This window comes from Dunckerocampus dactyliophorus, chromosome 13 (genome assembly GCF_027744805.1).
Source record: "Dunckerocampus dactyliophorus isolate RoL2022-P2 chromosome 13, RoL_Ddac_1.1, whole genome shotgun sequence".
NCBI lineage: Eukaryota > Metazoa > Chordata > Actinopteri > Syngnathiformes > Syngnathidae > Dunckerocampus > Dunckerocampus dactyliophorus.
The window spans coordinates 27264849-27284660 of NC_072831.1; the positions used below are offsets into that span (position 1 = coordinate 27264849).

General features: G+C 40.8%; 1 protein-coding gene across 2 annotated transcripts in view; it reads right to left on the reverse strand.

Annotated features, from left to right (window-relative positions):
* Positions 1–17701, reverse strand: part of LOC129192612 (nardilysin-like) — a 35884-nt gene extending 18183 nt beyond the window's left edge. The window contains exons 1-13 of one of the 2 annotated variants that reach the window (XR_008573458.1): positions 16739–17701; positions 15679–15913; positions 15399–15480; positions 13017–13170; positions 10660–10733; positions 10490–10585; positions 10203–10325; positions 6417–6474; positions 3612–3685; positions 3403–3472; positions 3180–3257; positions 822–942; positions 426–484 (exon numbers count right to left, since the gene is read on the reverse strand). Coding sequence is in view for 1 of the 2 variants with exons in the window: in XM_054796794.1 (XP_054652769.1) it covers positions 426–484; positions 822–942; positions 3180–3257; positions 3403–3472; positions 3612–3685; positions 6417–6474; positions 10203–10325; positions 10490–10585; positions 10660–10733; positions 13017–13170; positions 15399–15480; positions 15679–15913; positions 16739–16917 (1403 nt within the window). In the remaining variant the exon portion in view is untranslated. The remainder of the gene's footprint in view (positions 1–425; positions 485–821; positions 943–3179; positions 3258–3402; positions 3473–3611; positions 3686–6416; positions 6475–10202; positions 10326–10489; positions 10586–10659; positions 10734–13016; positions 13171–15398; positions 15481–15678; positions 15914–16738) is intronic. The other variant, XM_054796794.1, reaches the window with a different exon arrangement.
* Positions 17702–19812: the final 2111 nt, after the last annotated feature.

Below are 19812 nucleotides of genomic sequence, written 5' to 3' on the forward strand. Positions count from 1 at the left end.
AATAAGAATCATGCCATTTGTGTTGCTATAAATGTGTTCCGGTGTTAGGGGAGTTGGGGAGTGTGACGGGCGGACAGGAAGTGAGGTCAGGGGTTCAGAGTTAAATTTCAGCTTCAAGTCAGATCAAGTCTGATGCTTGTGTGTCTACCTGAACATTACTGACACCTAGTGACCAGTAGTAATACTACTTCAGGTATACTGGTAAATTTGTAGTAATATTACATATCACTACATACCATCACATCTGAAAATGTTTAAATTAAAAAGGCAAAAAATATGTAAAATTAGCTTAAAAATGCTTTTTTTTTTTAAAAAAATCTAACATTAGGCCGTATTCAACCACAAAACAGCATGATTTATCAATAGATTTGTGAAAACCCGTGACAGAGTGAAGCCGTGAAAAAGTGGCGAGGATTTGCTTATGCCTTTGCTGAGGTCCGAGCTTCTGGAGCATCTTCAGGTACTGGAACACGAGGTGTGTCACCTGTGAGAAAAAACAAACAACCAAACATCAGCCAAACGTCTACACAGGCAACGCCCACTAACGAGCACACGAGGCGTTTCCCCATTACAATAAACAGTGTCCTCAAGGCTGTGGTAACATTTAAAAGAGCATTTATTTTCCATTAAGGTTACAAAACAGCTCCCCTGTTGAATGTCTCCTCTGGTTAAGAAGCGTTGTCAAGGCAACACTCCACACTTTCCTCAAATAACCTGTTGCGTTGCTAAAAGCAGAGGCAAGACAGCCAGGCTGGGAGGCAGCGTGCAAGTCATAGAAATAATAAGAACTGGCATGCATCTCATTTAACAGGGGAAGATACCTGGTAGAAGTTTTGGAAACCTTCGTCAGTGAGGGTGATGGAGATGGAGAAGATGGAGTAAGTGCTGTTCTGGTCGAAGCCAGTTTCGCTGTTGCCGCCAAACAAGGCGAGGGCCCAGCACCTACAGTCATACATATGATTGGATTGGATGATCGAATGATGGCAGGGAAGGTTCATGCATTGTTTAAAGGGGGCTTTCAAAATGATACTGGATCCCAGTGGGACACTATATACTGTATTAATAAATTGAACATTTTCATAGTTAGTGCATAGAAAATGCAATATTTGCCATTATTAGAGCCCCGTAGACATGAAATAACACCCCTATAGTCACCTTTACACTCCTATTAATCTTTGTTTACGCCACATTGCAAAACTGTAATGTGCAGGCTACAGACTGCAGAGAGATGGCCATGGCTTTAAACATTAGCAAGCTAGCGAGCTAACTAGTTAGCCTCCAATTTATTTACTGTATTCTAAACTGAAAAAGGGTTTAAAATGGAGTGGGAAGAAGGACAAAGAAGCCAAAAACATACCACTTCCACACTGAATGGGAGAAGAAGTTATTTTCACTCTAACATGTCAGACATGCCATGGCTGACTTTATGCAGTGTGACGGTAATCAAATGTAATGTCCAATACTGGAACTTTACCGACGGCTAGTGACCAGAATACTACATATGACTTGTCTTTCAATATTTTCTTTTACTAACAATAAGCCATAGTCGACCATGAAACAGCGATCTTTTATTCATTAATTTCTAAAAAACTGCGACAGAGGCAGGGAGCAACAATTGAACCGTGATATTGCGAGGGACGACTGTATATGTGAAAAAGCCTACTAGCCTACTACTTCTTAAATAATCTTTGTAAATTTTCTTTTCATAAAATTATGACTTTATTCTCATAATGTTTCCTATAAACTTTTTCCAAAACTAATTTTAATATTTCCCAAAAAAATTTTGTTTTGCTTGTTTCTCATAATATTACAACTTTTAAATTATAATTTTTTTCTGTAATACCAGAATACTCTATGCTATTTTGATTTTATTCTGGTAAAATTACAGCTTTTTTCCCCATTATGGTGTTCTTTTTTCCCCCCCAACTATTTCAACTTTCTTCTTGAAATTATTCTTCTATTTCAATGCTAATATTGACTCTATTCTCGTAACATGAGAACTATTTTGTTTTGTGTGCTTCTCATATTACAAAATAACCTCTTTTTTCATTTTTATTTCAACTTTATGCTACTAAAATTCAATTTTTTGTCATAATACTACAACGTTATTCCTGTAAAATTGAGACTTTTTCTTGTTCGATTAATGAATATTTTGACTTTAGTTTTGTAAAGTTACTGCTGATTTTTCCATTTTTTCCATTGTTTCTTTGTTAAATTATATTTTTAGAATGTGCCGCGGGCCGATAAAAAAAACCAGCCCCGGGACGCACTTTGGACACCCCTGGACTAAAGCAACAATTACTGTACAAGAAGAACTGCGATCAGTCTTTATGTGAAACGTCTCACCTCCCAAGCAAAATCCCTTTGCATACATCACAGCATCGCTAGTCAAGGTTAAGTGTGAGTACATTTGACTGCCAACACTTCTTTTTCACTTGTATGAGAGTTAAAATGTTACTTAAAACATCAATTCAAAGTTTTATGGTGGCCACAGTTTGACCCTGTAGCAGATTATTTCTATTTCAATTCATTCCTACAGGAAACTTAATCCCAGTTTTCAATTTAATGAAGTTATGCTGTATTAAAAGAACGCTCTCATGAATCGTGTCAAGTTCTCACCCTGCACTGAAATAAAACCTGAAAATGCAGGGAAAGAAATGAGATGCACGACTTTATTGCCTTCCAGACCCACATCCAATGAGGGGCACTTTAAAGCCCACCACTTAACACGGATCGTCTGCACTCAAATGCAAACCACTCGACTGACTTCGATTCGTGCCGCACTCCAAGCTGTCCGCTGTCGCCATTCATCAAGCATTGAAAACAAAAGCTCATGCGCGACAAACTGGACTCCATACCGACAAGTGGTGCTGATGAGACAGCCCGCTAAGAGTCTTTTTTTTTTTTTTTTTTTTTTATTGGCGGACGGCTCGACCACTTAGCAACAAGAGGCTGAAATTCTCTTGTTAAAAGAAAAAAAACAACACATCATGCAGTGAATCCATGAATCACACTGTCAAGTGGACCAGCAGAGTGCCTGGGAGATTGGGCTCAAAAACTCCCTCAGATGGGGGACAGGCAAAAAAATAAATAAAAAGCTTGTGAGTCGCTAGTAAATTGAAGAGCTTTAAATTGGGTTTTGGAGGGCTCTCAAATCAGAAAAGCAAACAGACACTCACTTCCTCCTGAGCACCGAAAGGATGCTTCCTGTGCCTTCGTGGCCAATCAGCCACGACATGTAGTGAAGAGGCTTCACCCTGGAATGCAGCAAAAACAATTAAATTCCATATTGCATTGTATATGAATGAATACACTGAGAAACAATTAATAATTCAGTTGTCAGTGCTGCTCTGGCACCTATCCACTTCCTGTGTGTTTCAATACTTTTGTCCACATACGCACCTGTAGTGCTTCGCTTGAGGGGGGAGGGCCCAGGTGATATTCAAGGCGTGAACTTTCCGCACGGGGACGACTGCAGGCACATAAACGCACAAGACGAGTATGAGTTGCTATTGCTGCTCCACTACCACACTCTTTGATGCATTTGATGCTATCTTTGGCTCCAACTTAACAGCTCCAGCTTGGAGAGCAAATGTTTACAGAGACAATACCTCGATACAGCTTGTTGAAGGCTGGGGTGTCAAAGGGATCCAGCAGGTCGGAGAAGTCCGGCTTGGGAAGGCCACTGCAGACATGGAAAAACAAGAATCAAACTACACTGCTGAATTTTTATTCATAATCTGCATAAAATGACGGCAATAAATAGTCATCTGCTTTTAAAACAGTTGACACATCAGACACATTTGCACAACATATAACCAAATAAAAAGCCTATATCCTCTAATAAGCATCAATTTTGTCAGAGAATTTTTACTAACTATTGCTGTACATTAGGGATTCACGGAATCGGCTACAGATTAGTATTGGCCGACTGACGTAAAAAACAAGTGATCGGCATATGCTGATAAATACCTTTCGAAGCTGATCACGTAGGGGTTGCCAACACCCGTATTGAGCCAACAAGGGACGCACTTGGTCCCATATTGCAGCGGGATTCAACACTAGTCTGGTTTCAGTTTGACAGCTTGACACAGGCTACGCCAATCGATTCCTGCTTGTTTGCTCAGTCCCTCATCAAACCTACTGGTGTTCAACTTTTCTGCCATCTTTCTTTACACGCGCTGCCTCGCTGTCACTAGCGGCAGCCTGCTAGCTGGAATTATCCGCCTAGCTTCTCGTCTTTGGACTCCAAATGTGACTTTTAACCACAGTGACACTTTGGTGTGTTTAAAACAAATAAGCAATGCAGTTTGGAGCTTGCTTTTGTCCCAAGTGGATATCATGTTCATGAGGTACGTACTAACTTACTTCAAGTGTCACTGAACACTTTTGCTCTGTTGTCATTATACTCATTATGTCTTGTCCTCAAAACACTACTTGTGTGGTTGTTTAATGAACATAAACGTATAGTGTGTCCAGCCTTTGTTTTGGCAATGGTTCCATCAATTAAGATTGAAAGCTTTGAAAAGGCACTAATCAAGCAGAGCGGACATACAATGTTGCGGTCTGTAGAGTGCCACGAGACAAACAAGCACACGGGCTTACAGTACATAGAAATCAGGATGTGGAAGCACATACTGTATTTGAGGGCTTTTCATGCAAGCAGACACTTCGACACAATAAATCAATACATTTGAGGAGCTCACCAAAGAATATTTGCTTCAGCTTTGTACTTTTTAAAAAATATATAACCTTTGAATTCAAACTTTATGCCTTTATATGACAAATGACCACGGAATAGCATAAAGACGATGGCCACATGTTTGAGTAGAGATCTGCTCGGTAAATAAAGTACAATGTAAATGTTGCTCGTCACAAATAAAACAAATAGTTGACAGCTCTAATGGTGATGAAAGTTGGAGACCTGGACACTCAATTTATTCTCTTTTAAGTTAAGCAGGACAGATTTCTATTTACTAAAGATATTTTATAATTTTACTGTTAATTTTCTTATCTTGGACTAAAGAAATGATTTAACAATTCATTTCCAAAGTATCCGTATTACTCCAAAACATGCATCAAATTAAATTCAGGCTTGTGTCAAAACAAAAATAATTTCACAAAAATAAAAGGCAAAAACAAAAGAATCCAATCTGCCCAAAATTTTATTTTTTAATAATTACCTATTTGCCACAGGCCCTTGGAATTGCCTAACGGGGCCCCTGGGCAATAGCACTCATCATCCATCCACTCACCCATGTGATTGGTATCAGTATCAGTATCGGCTGATGTCACTCATGGATGATCGGGATCGGTATTGGCATAAAACTCGGAGTGCATCAAAATTTGTAAATGAAAACGCGGGGCTCTCATTAAAATTAAAATATGTCATAAGTCAAAAATAAATTTTATATAAGTAAAATGAAGCAATATTTTCTCTTCCTCTAAAAAGCACTTTGGACATGCAGTTATGTACAGTATATTCATCCTGCCATTGGCTGGCGACCAGTCCAGGGTGTACCCCGCCTCTCGCCCGAAGTCAGCTGGGATAGGCTCCAGCATACCCCCACGACCCTAATGAGGAGAAGCGGCATAGAAAATGGATGGATGGATGTTTCAAGATGACAGGTGATTTGCTTGGTTTGACTTACATAAAAGTAAAAAATATAAATAAAACAAAAGGAATTAAAAAAAAAAAAGACTTAAATTAACTGTAAAAAAAATTTAAAAAATGATTACTTCAACATGTAAAAAAAACAAATTATTAATTACTGAAGTGTAAAAAAAAAACCAAATCAAAACTAAAAAAATGACTTAATTAAAAGTGTAAAAAATAAAATAATGAATGACAAAAAAAACTGTAAAAAATTATAAAAATACCTAAAAATTTCAAATTACTTAAGAAAAAGTGGGTCGCAACTTAATGACCAGGTTGAGACCATTTTAGAACCCACGTTTTAAAGCGCATACAGAGGTAGTTAACAGCTGCTGGAAGCAATCATCAGGAGGGTGCCAACAACCACAGCTGCCGACGCCAACACTGATGGACGTGCCGCCACTTAGAGGCCTCGGTGGTTATTTGCTTTTGTAGACCACAAACCCGGCGTAGCTTGATAAGATTGCATACATGAGCAGTAGCTGAAAAGTAACAGTGGAGCCATGTGACAATAAAGATCTTGCAGTATGTCTAAGGAAGAGCTAATGGAGGAATAATTTAACAGCCCTTTCAAGTCGAAGGAATTTGAGGGGGAGTTTGCCTGAGATACGGGGGAAAAAAAGGCTTAAAAGAAATGGCTGAAGTCTTGACATTTGCGAGCTAAATCCCAGGAGCTACATTTGCAGTGGTATCCTTGCTGAGGCGACAGGACCCCGATGGCTGCAGTGGTGAGCGAGTGCCTCCTTGAAGCAACACTTACTTGTTGGGCACCTTGCTGAAGATCTCTCGAACCCACTCCTCCAGCGTGTCCAGTTTTTCTGAGGACACACGCAGACGGCGAGGACAAATTAGAACTCAAGTGTGCGTGTGTCAGTCAGGCTGGCGGACAATATTAGCCACAAATGAACAATCTAATACAGGGTTGTCCATAGTGCGGTCCGGGGGCCATTTTTAGGCTGGACTGGGGTTTTTTCGTAGGCCTTCGGCATATTTTAAACATGAAATGAATTCCTTATTGATGAGATAGAGTACTGTTGCTAGGTTTGTGCATTGCATTGTTGTATTTCACGGTTTTAGGGGTGTGCTATGGAGGGCCGAGACAATGCAGGTTTTCTTTCCAGCCGGTCACCAAAGCAGGTGATTTTAATGAGCAACACCTCCTTCAATTTGAGAGAAGGAGCTCATCAATTAAATCCCCTGCTGAAGAAGCCGGTTGGAGAGAAAACATGCAGTGTCTCGGCCCTCCATGGCACGAGTTTGACACATGTGGTTTAGCAGTATCGTGACTGTCACCATACAAAAGCCCAAAACCTCATTGCTAATTCAGCAATGGCTCCAAACAGTGTGCCTGACCGATTAACCGGCTGTATTTTTTTTAAACGGCTGTACTATTTAAGTTTATATTATAGCCGAACTTTTTTCCCCAAAAGGCATAGTGCCGAAAGAACCTTTAGTTTTGTTAGATTTGCCCATTTTTTTGAGTTTTGTGTTACTTTTTCGACTGATGCCAAATTAGCAATGCAGTTTTGAATTGGCTTCAAAACTGAGTTGAGTGAGACCAACACTAACAAGAAATTAGAACGAGTGTTTTTGTTTTATTCTTCATATCTGATTATTTCTAGCAAATTCAAACCTTGGGACGAGCCTGGGATGAAAATGAATTAATCACACAATAAATGAAAATGAACTGGTCTTAATGCAGTATATTGCCATGTCCATGCGTGTCTGTTTTCCTCGTAAAAGGAAGAGTGTTCACTCTGTGCATTGGGTTCTGTACCTTGGCGCGTTTGTTCCATAGAAAAAAACCGGCATGAACGGAGTGAGCCCTTTTGTCAGTCATAGTCTCTTTGTCTTGGTGGGTAGAGGCGGGGCCACTAGCATACACACAGAGTGCAGAAGAGTGTAACGTAGTAGAAATTATATTAGTAGATAGCAATATATTGTTATTTTTATTGTACTTTTCTTAAAAGTAAAGTTACTATCTTGTTGTCTTGGTGTCTCGTGACACCCCTAGTAATGTATTTAATATAGAAATATTTCAGCTGCATTTCTGTTGGTGTTTTTATTCACACTCAATCTCCTGCAGTTGAATCTACTTGTGGACCCGAAGAGTAATCCCAATAAATACAGTGGCTAAAATCTAATGAGGTGCTCCTCCAATTCCACTTAAGCCGACGTACAACATTAAAAATGGTGTTTCTAAAGAACATTTGGGTTTTATTTCAGCACTAATCGCCATCCATTGTAGTATCCAATGCGACATAGTTACTTTGCTGCTGTTTTCAGCTCTTCTGTCATATTGTTGTTTGTTTAGCTGCTGCAAAGAAGTCATTGCTGAAGTGACATATCAGACAGAGCACTCACAGCATGATGTGGATGGTGGAAAGAAGAAGAAGAAGAAGAAGAAAAAAAGAATTTCATTTATACAGGGTTTATCCTTGCGAGAAAAGCACCTGGCTGTGTGAATCCTCTCAGCCCTGTTTGTGGGGGAAATATCCTCCTCTATGCTTGTGACAACAGCAGGCTGAGTGTGTAATCGTGGCTCCAGCTATTCAACACATTTAGACAAATCCCAATTGCAATTTCCCCCCAGTGCAAACAATAGAAATAAAACGGTGCCACCGTAAAACCTTTATTAACTGTACAGTACAGGCAATTTTCACGTTTTTAAATTGTGCTACAAGTGTAAAAAAAAATACGCTAACCGCTGTCTAATAAACCTACTTACTTTCTGATGACGCATAGCATCTTTACGGGTCACGTGTTATAACGTTCTAAACGCTCATACAAGTGTAAAAAGAAGTTAAACCCTGCATAATAATACTTACTGTACTGAAATTATTTTGACAGACGTACAGACGGGAATTCCTGCGTGTGTCTGGGAGGCGAGTTTTGTCACATTTCCACTAAATGCACCGATTCTTCCTCTACTATCATTATTATTATACAAACTACAGTAATGGTCACTTCGGCCATATTGGACTGAATCAGCCCATTTCTAGTTCTATAGTTATCATCACACTTTTTTTTCCTCCCCCCTTTGCCATAAATGGTACACTTTTGTAACGGCGTCACACAATTCCCCGCCCCCTCCTAAAAAAGCCAAAGACGAAGAAAATCTAAATTGTGGAATTAATCCTCACAAAATATGCAGAGGTTACTTGTGCATGCCTGGGAGACGAGTCTCTTCACATTATCACTAAATTCACCCATTATTTCTCTAATATTATTATTATTATTATTATTATTACACAGATGAATGATCACTTCAGCCATACTGTGCAGAGTGGCCTGGACAGCGAAGCATGTTGATCTCTGATCACTAACCAAAACTGTCGCAAAAAATTTCTGGTTCTTTGGTTATCATCACGCTTTTTCCTCTTTGACATAAATGTTATGCTTTTGCGGTTGCATCACAGTTATATAAAAAAAAACAACAACAAAGAAAAAGCGAAATTATTGTGGCAAAACCTAATTGTGGAATTAATCCTCGCAAAATATGCCGAATGATTTACACATGCCTGGGAGGCGAGTCTCTTCACATTAATACCACATTCACCCATTCTTCTTCTATTATTATAAAGACAAATAGTCTAGGCATGGGCGGGTATGATAACCTTGGGCAAAAATATCACGGTTTCACAATATTATAATTACAGCTCTAAAATGTCTTATTTTTAAATGTTTTTATGGAAAAAAGAAAAAAAAAAGTCACTTCATTTTTAAACCATACGAACTTCCGTTTCCGGGTCATGTGACGTTAAGTGGTTGTTGCTTGTTGTAGTTTTCCCACACTGCACAGATAGACTACTATACTGTATTTTTCATATTTTTCTTCCACCTCATATTTGTTCCCAAATACTGACACTGTGTGGGAATGCATAAAGGTGAGGTTTGATGATGTCAGGAACCACTGCCCTAAAATGTACGCTTCTGCGGAGGCATTACGATAAACAAGCAATAAGCCAAAGAAAAAGCAAATCATAACTGTTACAAAAATTCCTCATAATTTATGACAAAGTCTTGTTAAATCCGCTGAAGTTTTGTGCGACCCTTTCCAGAAAACGTTGGTTGAATTCTGAGTTGTCAGCAGTCGGGGACATTAGATTTGAGAAGTTTTTACTTCTCACCCATTTATGTACACTGGTTGCACTATACAATGTCTGTTCCAGTGCTTTGACTTTTCCCAAGACAACTCTGCAAAGATCATTATTTTTAATATATTGAGGGAAGAATTGGGGAAGAATTCATAACTTTGTTTTTTTTTGGCATAAATGTCAGCACTAGCCATCATCGGCCTTCTCTACAGCTCTTAATTAGGCTGCAGCATGATATTTTCTGTGTGAGAATGTGTGGAGGCCCGATGATGACATCACCGTGAAGAATGTGGCCACTTGAGGTGAGCTGTGAATAATTAGCCACAGTCTGCTGAAGATGGATGGAGCGGATCCTCATTAAGAGCTATACCATTTAATTAGGAGTCAATTCAGCAACGGATTGGTTGTTAGGGAGTTCTGTCAATCTCTAAGAGACACATCTCACTGACCTTTAGACTGCACAGCCAGGGTCATGTAATGGGCGGAGTAGTGTTTCTTCCAGAAGGCTCGCAGCCGCTTGTAGACGCTGATCTTCCTCCTCTTGGGCTCCTCCTTCAGAGTCTGCGCGTTCCCTGGTGAGCGGGCACATTGCAGAATCAACAGAGACAAATTGTCCACAAACGCAAAGGCGCCAGGGAGCTGTAGGGGGGTGGCAGTTCTTGGCAAATGACACACCCGAGCGCGAGGCCCTCCGCCGTGTTCTATTTGTCCCGGTGGTTGCGCTTCATCAACTCACCCCAGCAGAACTTGCCCATGGGGTGTCCCGCTTTGGCCAGACTACCGAACAGCATCTCCTTCCTGTGGGAGTCTGAGGGCTTAGCCAGCTGGTACTCTGATGCAGACAGTGGAAATAGTCAAGACCACAAAACAAAGGCGTCGTGAGTTTTGCAACGAAAGGAGACTTACCACTGTCGACAGCCTCCACCTCCCTGTCGATGGCGTTGCGGATCATCAGGGGACAGATGAAGAACTGAGCCCACCTGATATGGGGGGGAAGAGGGGTCCCAATTATGAGCTGTGTATACAGTGGTGTGAAAAATGGCAACACAACTAAACACAAAATGCAGTTTTTAAATGAAACAAAAAAATTAAGTAAATAAATAAAATCCAAACCTACGTGGTGAAAAAGTGATGTAGAACAATATTACAACTTTATTCTCATAAAATGACAACTTTTTTTCTCATAATATTATAACTTCACTCCTATATCAGTGGTTCCCAAACCTTTTACAGTCACGAACCCGAAGCCATGTACCCTCTACTGCTTTTTATTTTTTATTAACTTGAAATATTGAAGATAATTAATTGGTTTATTTTATCGTAATCTATAAAGTTTCACGTGATTACTGGTAAATAAATAAGTAATCATCCTACACACCTTTTATTCCAGTCTGATGTTGGCATCCTTCAGTTTGAATGGGTTGAATTTGAGTTTCACATTTTTGGTCCAGTCATGATAGCTACGGTTTAAGTCTCTCTATTAATTTAATACCAAATTGAAAGGGAACGTTCAACAATCACAATAAAGCGGTATCCCAAGTACAAAAATACATGCAACCAACGATAAAGCCTAATTTTCAGGGGAGTCCCCACTCAGTGATGTTTTCACCACTAAGCCGTTCGGTAATTGGGACACCAATATGAATAAAATCTTCAAGATTAAACACTCTTAATGTACAAAATAACCATCAAACATACGTATTTGTTCATATAATGCACACAGAGCGATGAACAACTTCATGCTCTGTTTCCTTTCTGCTCCCTTCTCCTTGCACCGTGAGGCATTCAGGTGCACTTGTAATTAAGAGTGAGAGTTGCTAATTGTTTTTCCACATAGCCCCTATTAAAATTGGTGTACCCCTTGGGGTACGTGTACCCCATTTTGGAAACCTAGGTCCTATAACATAACTTTTTCCCAACCTAATCTTTCCAAATGTGCAACTTCATTCGTTATCTGACTTTTCTCATAACATTACGGCATTAGAAAAGACATTATGTCATATTTCAACTTTATTCTTTTACAAAATGACATTTTTCCCAACAATACCATAATTTTTTTTTTTCCTTTAAGGCCTAGGTTCCACAAAGTGGGGTATGCCAATTGTAATGGTGGGTACGTGAATAAAAATGAACAACAATTGGCCTCTAACACTCTCAATTACGAGTGCACCTGAACGCCTCACGGCGCAATGGAGAACGGAGCAGAAAGCAGGAAGGAGACAGCACACGGTGTTGTTCTTCGTTCTGTGTGCATCACTTGAACAAGTAAGTTTGATGATGATTTTGTGCATTAATAGTGTTTAATCTCAAAGATTTTATTTACATTGGTGTTCCAATCCCCATGCGGTGCAGCGGTGACAACCCGTCACTGCGAGTGGGGCTTTATCGTTGGTTGTATGTATTTGTGTACTTAGATACTGCTTTATCGTGATTGTTAAACTTTCCCCTTCAATTTGTAAGATGATTACTTATCTATTTAATTGGCGCTCATGTGGAACTTTACCTAAATGTAACCATGCAAAATACACATTTTGACCAGGAATTGTTTAAAATTAATGAACCAATAAACTATGTTCAATATTTGCAAAAGATATGTTGTATGATTACTTAATTTAGTTTAATGCTCATGTGAAACGTTATCCAAAATGTAACCATGCAAAAATGTTGACCTGAAATAAGGATAAAATGAATTGTGTTCAATATTTCAAGTTAATATCAAAAGATGTGTTTTTTAAGTGTACAGGAGTAGGGGGTACATGGCTTCAGGTCAAATGTCTGAAGGGGTACACCACTGTAAAAAGTTTGGGAACCGCTGCTTTAAGGTGACGATTTCTTTCTCATAATAGCATGACTTTGTTCTCCTAATATTTCAACTTTATGCGCAGAAAATGACTGCTGTTTTTTCCATGTTTGCTGTTGTTTTCTTGCTTAATTGTACTTTTTAAATGTACCAAGGGCCAATAAAAAAACAACTGTGGGCTGCAAATGGCCCCCAGGCTGCACTTTGGACACCCCTACGTGAGATTGCTCAAACATGATGGATAAATCAATGCCATACCTGAAGAGCAGTGCTGCAACCTCCCGCTCACTGAAACATTGTTTTTAATCACAATGACAAGCAGCCTGAGGCTCACTTGAGTTGTTAAAACATGTCTGGATGTTTGTACTTAAATCTTTCCGTTTCCCTGCCTCCACCTTTAAATGTCATCCCTCAGACGTCCTTTTCTTCCCTCACAACAAAAGCACCTGTGATCCGCTCTCACCTGTCGAGCGCCTCTTTGAAGCTTTTCCTCTGGACGTCAAACTGGAAGACGGTCCTCTCGCAGTCGGTGGAGGCGTTGTCGCTCCCGCCGTGCTTCTTCAGGAAGGCATCAAAGCCGTTTTCCGAGGGGTATTTCTCGCTGCCCATGAACACCACTGGCTCGTGCGGTTGGGAACAAAGCACAAAGTATGAATCAACAAATGCCAAGACGCTTCCGCCTTCAGCTCACTCGCTTTTGTGGCTGCTTTGTTTCATGCGGACGGCGGGAAGATGCAGCCGGGAAATTTATTGTCAAAGTTGCTATCTAAAAGACGGCCCTAAATATGGCTGTAAACATCGGCTGACGGCTTTTATGGCGGCCGTGTTTTCAGATTGGCCATCAGGAGCTGTTCGACAAACCCATCAGTGCAAGAGAAAGACAATTTCTCCTCTGAGAGGCATTAGGAGAAAGGAAGAGGGTTCACAAGGGACGTTTTGCTTTTGTTTTGGAATATATTGCAAAACAATAGAATTATACATTCTTTAAAAGCTACTGTATGCAGTACTTTGGCTTTAAATAATGATTCTGATGCTACATTAGCTTGCAATAAGGAGAGTTGCATCTGTTGTTGCCATGGTGAGCCCTTAATCACATAATTTGTGGCCTCTCTGGACCAGCCAGGACACATCATGCTGCATGCAGCATTTGCCCCTCATCTAAATTATTAATGGAATCTTATAGCCTGTTCCTTGTGCTCGTTAAAGTTACCATACGTAATAGTTTCACCTGAAAGGAACGGCTTCAAAATTAACACTAGCTTGTATTACGGAGAATAGCACCCAAAATGTCTACTTTAGTGACCTTTTTCACATTTTGGACCCGAACCCCATGAAAAAGGCTTAATTTATGGTAATGGTTTAATTTATTTCAAACATGCATACAGTTTACATTGAATGCTTCTAATGCTGCTAATTTATGACGATAAATGTAACAGTATGAGGAAAAATGGCACTTTTGTAGTGTTTAGAGTAGAAGTACTAAAAAAACACTGTATATTTTTTAAAAGTCTGAATATTATGAGACACAATCACAATAAAATAAAGTTGGAAATTTTGGAAAATCAGGCTACAGAAAACGTTATAATGTTACGTAAATAAAATCAAAATATTATGGGAATAAGGTCATAATTACGAGAAGAAAATTTACAAGAAGATAGTTGAAACAGTTTAAAATGAAAACAGCAGCAGAAATGGAAAAAACAGCTGGGATTTTACAAGAATAATGTAAGAATATTTAAAGAAAAAAAGTGGAAAAAAAAGTCACAATTTTACGGGGATAAACTTGTAATATTATGAGGAAACATAATGTCATTTAATAGCATAGTGTTGAAATCATAAAGAAAAATTTCATTATTTTTTAAAAAGTCGTAATAGTTTTGAGAAACAAAACCAAATAAAGTTGCAATTTTTGAAAATTAGGTTGGGAAAAAAATATGAGAATAAAGTCAAAAAATTATGGGAATAAAATGACTATATTACAAAAAGAACATTTGCAAAGATTATTTAAGAAGACAGTTGAAATAATTGGAAAATAAGCAGAAAAAGGGGACAAAAAAGCAAAGTTCATACTAATAATAGGCTTTTCACCTATTTCACAAAGCTGACATGCAGTTTTTCTTGAAAATATATGCAACATGGTCCTTGCATCCTTCAGTATGAGGCCCTCGGTGGAAAATGTTTGGACAGCCCTGCACTAAAGCAACAATACGTAATAATTTCACCTTGAAGGAACAGCTTCAAAATGGTGTTTGTTCCACACTAGTTTGTGTTAAGGAAAATAACCTTGTTTTTCTTCTTTTTTAGTGGTGTTTAAAACATTTTGGACCAGCCAGGACACCTCTGGTGTCTTAAAAGGATAGTTCAGATTTTTTGACATGAAGTTGTATGACATCCCTATCAGCAGTGTGGTGCATCAACGATGATGTGATGTTTTAAAATTTTTTTTTTTTTTTTTTAAATTAATGCCCAAAGAAAATATATAAAAGACATAATTTTTAATTCTACTTTATTTGAAAATTTAAATACCAACAATAAAATGTCCACTTGCTAAAATGTTACTACTCCCCCCCCCCAGGAAAAGAGATTCAAATGAGTAATTAGAGAGACAAAGTAGCTTCTGGAACAGGTTTAACAAGGGTCGCCCTCCCCCCTTCTCCTCCCCATTAATGTTTTATCACATCCAACTCAAGATGTGCAAAACATATACGGCGGATGTCAGCTTCAAATGTATTGGTGATGGGTAACCATGTAAAAGGCTGGAGCGAATTAACCTTCGGAGCGCTAGACCACCACCACCACCACCACCACCTCCCGCTTTCTCACTGTAATTGCTATAATTACTCACTGTGTTCCAGAAAGTGGGCAAGGCCGGGGAGGTCGCCGGGGTCGCTGAAGCTGCCCACTCCAACACACAATGCCGCTGCAGACTGACACACACACACACACAAACGCATAAACACATTAAAATATGGTCATCAGATCACAAGACATCAGTGACCGTGACAAGTGATGATATTGGCGTTTATGTTAGACACCTTCAGTAGGTGCACCTCCACCAAGTCACGACTAGTAACGCCAGGTGTGAATCGTGCAGGGGTACCAAAAGTTGTGGACTACGTCGATACCTGCTTGTCCGCACGCCTTCTCTTCTTCTTCCCCTCCCCGTCCTCGTCGCCGCTGGCGTTTCCGTTGCCGCCCTCATCAGACTCCTCCTCAGCTTCATCGCCAGACTCGCCTTCTTCCTCCTCCACTTCCTCGTCACCTTCCTCCTCTTCCTCCTCCTCCTCCTCTTCCGATGCCGCTAGGGCGCTGTAGTCCGAGATGAGGAGAGCTCGGAGGCCGTTGTCCAGCACAATGTACCTGGGGAGTGAGGGAAAGATAGCTGTCCTGCTACTATCTTTGCTCAAATAGTGGCCTGCGCTCCAATAGATGCCAGGGTGTGTTGCCCACTTAAATAAATAAACACCGCGCCTCAAACAGATGCTTCACTTTTATTTATTACCTTTACCACGACTGATACTACAATGTCGCGGTAGACATCTTTACCAGCCAGTGCAGCTGTACGAATAAGAAACGTGACTGAAAATGTAATGAATACATCGGTATAAAAATGTACAAGAGGGCCTTGCCCCTAACAGACAGCCGGTGCTCTCTGTAGTTGAGTAGCCCAGCATTTGAAGGCACTGGCTGTTGGACTACATAAAACATGTCCAAAAAGTCAACAACAGAACTATTGCACAGTACTGTTTGGCTGTTGCAGGTGCCTGGCACTCTCTGTAGTTGAGCAGGCCAGTATATGAGCAAAATAAGGCGTAATTTGTATTAAAAAAACAAAAAAAAGACTGTTGGGGAAAATGTGAATCACAATTAGTGGTGGCCTACAACTATTGCACAGTATTGTTGTTGGCTGTTGCACGCGCCTGACACTCTCCGTAGTTGAGTAGGCCAGCATACTAGCCACTATGAACAAATACGGTATTTACAGTTGCACTATGTCAATAATTACAGCTGTGAAAAAGTTCATTGTACTTAGTAGTGGCCTAAGCCGATTGCACAACACTGTTTTGTCCTATTTGTTGTTGTTTTAAATCACATTTGTCCATCAAGCAACAAATAGAGGATTGATAATTATGCAAAGAGCAACATCAGCTGAGAGTTTGGACTCACCTTAGTTAGGTATCTCACCTGTATTGTTTGTTATCACTCGGAGATTTAATGATCTCACTGTCTCCTTGGTCGTCCTCTGCCCCACCTCCTCCGAGTCCAGTGTCTCCCACATCTCGGCACTCCTCTGGTTCTGGATTCCCAGCTGAACGTGGAGAGTCCGATGCCGGGGTGTTTCTGGACTTGCTTGTCTGGGGCATCCTGGGGACTTTGTCACCGTGGGCCGACAGCAAGCGGCAAGCGTAAACAAGCGGACAGCTCGCTGTCGCTGGTAATGTCCTCCTCCTCAGCGCGGCCAAGCAGCGTGTCAGCCTGGAGGCAGCGATGATGGAGAGTGCGTGTGGCAACGTGGGCCGTTAGGGAGCACAAACGACACAGAGGAAAGGGAAAAACGCTGCAGAGGCCTGTGAGCTCTGATATTCAACTGCCTCTCGCTGTCACACACACGCGCACACACACAAACACACTAGCCAGGCGCCCCACAATGCAGCTATTCAGATTGACTCTCTAGTGCTTTCGCCGATTCAGCTGGATGTCAGCTAAAAATGTGACCCAGCCACAGCAGTGTTTACACGCCGCAATCAAAGCACAACACGCAATATATCAAGAGTTAAAAAAAATGCAAACACACTACTCTACATAAAAACACATTAAAGAAGTAGGTATTAACTACGCATTAGTAGTTCAAACTTTTAAGGAAACAAAAGCCGGCGTGACAGACCTATTAGTTTCCGGTCTGCTAAGCAAAAATGAACGACGCCAAAACAAGTGGTACTGTGATTGGATGACAACTTCTTACATTCACTATGGGGCGTCCTGATTGGATGGGATGTCCTAGGGGCGCGTTTTTCTGGCAAAACCACGCAAGTCCAGTGCTGATTGGAGGAATCCGGGGACACAAAACACCGAACCTCAAATAGACACCTCCTTCTTATCCATCGGGCAGGAAAGTAACACAGCAATTAACTATTACTGCTAAGTTTAAGCACAGCTTTTAAGTAAATAAAGCCGATTAGCCTGGGCCCCCGAGTAAAGCAAAGGGAACGACAGCCTGACCAGAGGTGCTGTAATTGGTTCAAGCGAGTCACTCTAGCGCGGTCTGATTGGATGTGAAGTCGACCGGGAACCCGGAAGTCTTGAAGTGACTGTAGTAAGCCGGGGGGACAAGAATGCCACCTGGATATGGAAACAGCTGCATGCCATCTGTTTAGACGTTATTATGACTGCTGGAGAGACAACGGGAGTGTTTAACCTGGCACTTGCCATCATCGGCAACTGTCGTAAGTGGGTTTGGCTCTCCAATAACAGTTTGCTCGAGTGAACTGCCTTGTTAGCAACTGCCGAATTGGACACTTGTGTTGCATCGCCGCTAGGTGGCAAACACTAGCTAGTTGCTATGATAGGCAACAGCTGTGCATCACTAACTAATTAATAACTATTATTGTTGTTGTTTTTTTAGCAAGAGCTCACATTCAGGTGACATGTCACGTGCAATTACATGACTCCTCTTCTAACCATGTCGTTTAGAGCTCATTTTTCACATGCATGGTGCATTCCATGCATGTGGAAAGCTCTAAATTACACTCCATAGCTCAAATGATGACATGATCATCATGAAGAGGCCCTGCATTGACATTTGTCCAACGTCCTTCCACACTCACCCGCCTCTCTCTCTGCAGCGTGTTGGCATTTTGCTCCTCCTCTGTGCCAATAGTCCCCCCCACCCATTCACTCTTCACTCTCTCCCGAGTCTGTCTGTCTGACTGAAGCCAATCACACGTGCCCTCGGGCCTCTGTCGGCGGCGGAACGAGGTGATAAACACCGCAACCATGACAACTGGCGAGCCACACACACACACACACGCAAAGCTTGTACCTGCGCTAATGTTCAGACCAGCACAGCAAAGATATCAATGTTTCTCCAGTTAAAACTGGAAATGCATACCAGTAGATGACCATGATGTATCCTAATGGACATCCTCTGATTGTTTATGGGACTCTATGTTGCAAAAATGCTCAACAAACCATAGTAAAAGTTCTGTAGCAGGTCCCAACGGATGCGATTGAAGTCACCGGGTGTGGTAATGGCGATGATGAGAGCTGTTGCAAAGCGAGCCGCGTTCAAACTTTTTCCAGAAAAGTCAAAGCTACTCTTTGCAGGAAGGAGTAACCCCCCCGCCCCCGCTCTTCTTTTTTTTTTTTTTTTTTTTTACATTTTTTTATTTGTTACTGCCAACACATATGCTCTTGCAGCCGCACCGCTGCGACGTGCGCCACTATAATACAGCCATTTCCTCCGCTTCTCTATGACCGAGCCCAAATTGAAGTTCACCTCAGGCCACTTAAGGGGAAACGTGTGTGTGTGTGCGCGGTGGGGGGAAGCAATGTAAAAAGCAGCCAGCTGAATCATTGTAGGTGCTATGAATTGGTCCCCTTGGTCTTCGTCCTTAAAGAGTCATTGGAAGCGGCAGAGACACACATTCTACCTGAAGATTCCTTAAGGGGTTCCCATAGCAACTGATTTGAATCCTAATTAATACAGCACATTTGATTAATTAGCTCGCAGATGTGTGTGTGTGTGTCATGGTGGCTACCTTCAATGTGAATCACTACTTCAGCATGTGTGCACGTGTGCGTATATATATATATATATCTATATATATATATATATATATATGTATATATCTATATATATATATATATATATATATATATACACACACACACATACACACAGAGTATGTATATGTGTCCCACGTGGCTTGTCTTTGCCCGCAGTAACACTGTGAATCAGAGGTGAGTCCTCCAGAGTGGTCCTCTCTGCTTTAATCTGGATCTAATGACACAAGCACCTAACACACACACACACACACACACACACCTCCCACAGAAACAACTGGACATCCTCCCCATCCACCTTTACCTTCATGTACCCCTGACATGTTTTGCAAAACCCCCAAATTCCTACTTCTCTCGTATCCCTTTCTGTAAGTGGGCAATTTTCCCCCTCGCCTCCTCCCTCACCTTCCTACAAAGGAGTATTGACGCCACACTGAAACTAAAACAAAAATTCGGAAGAAAAAAAATGAATTCTG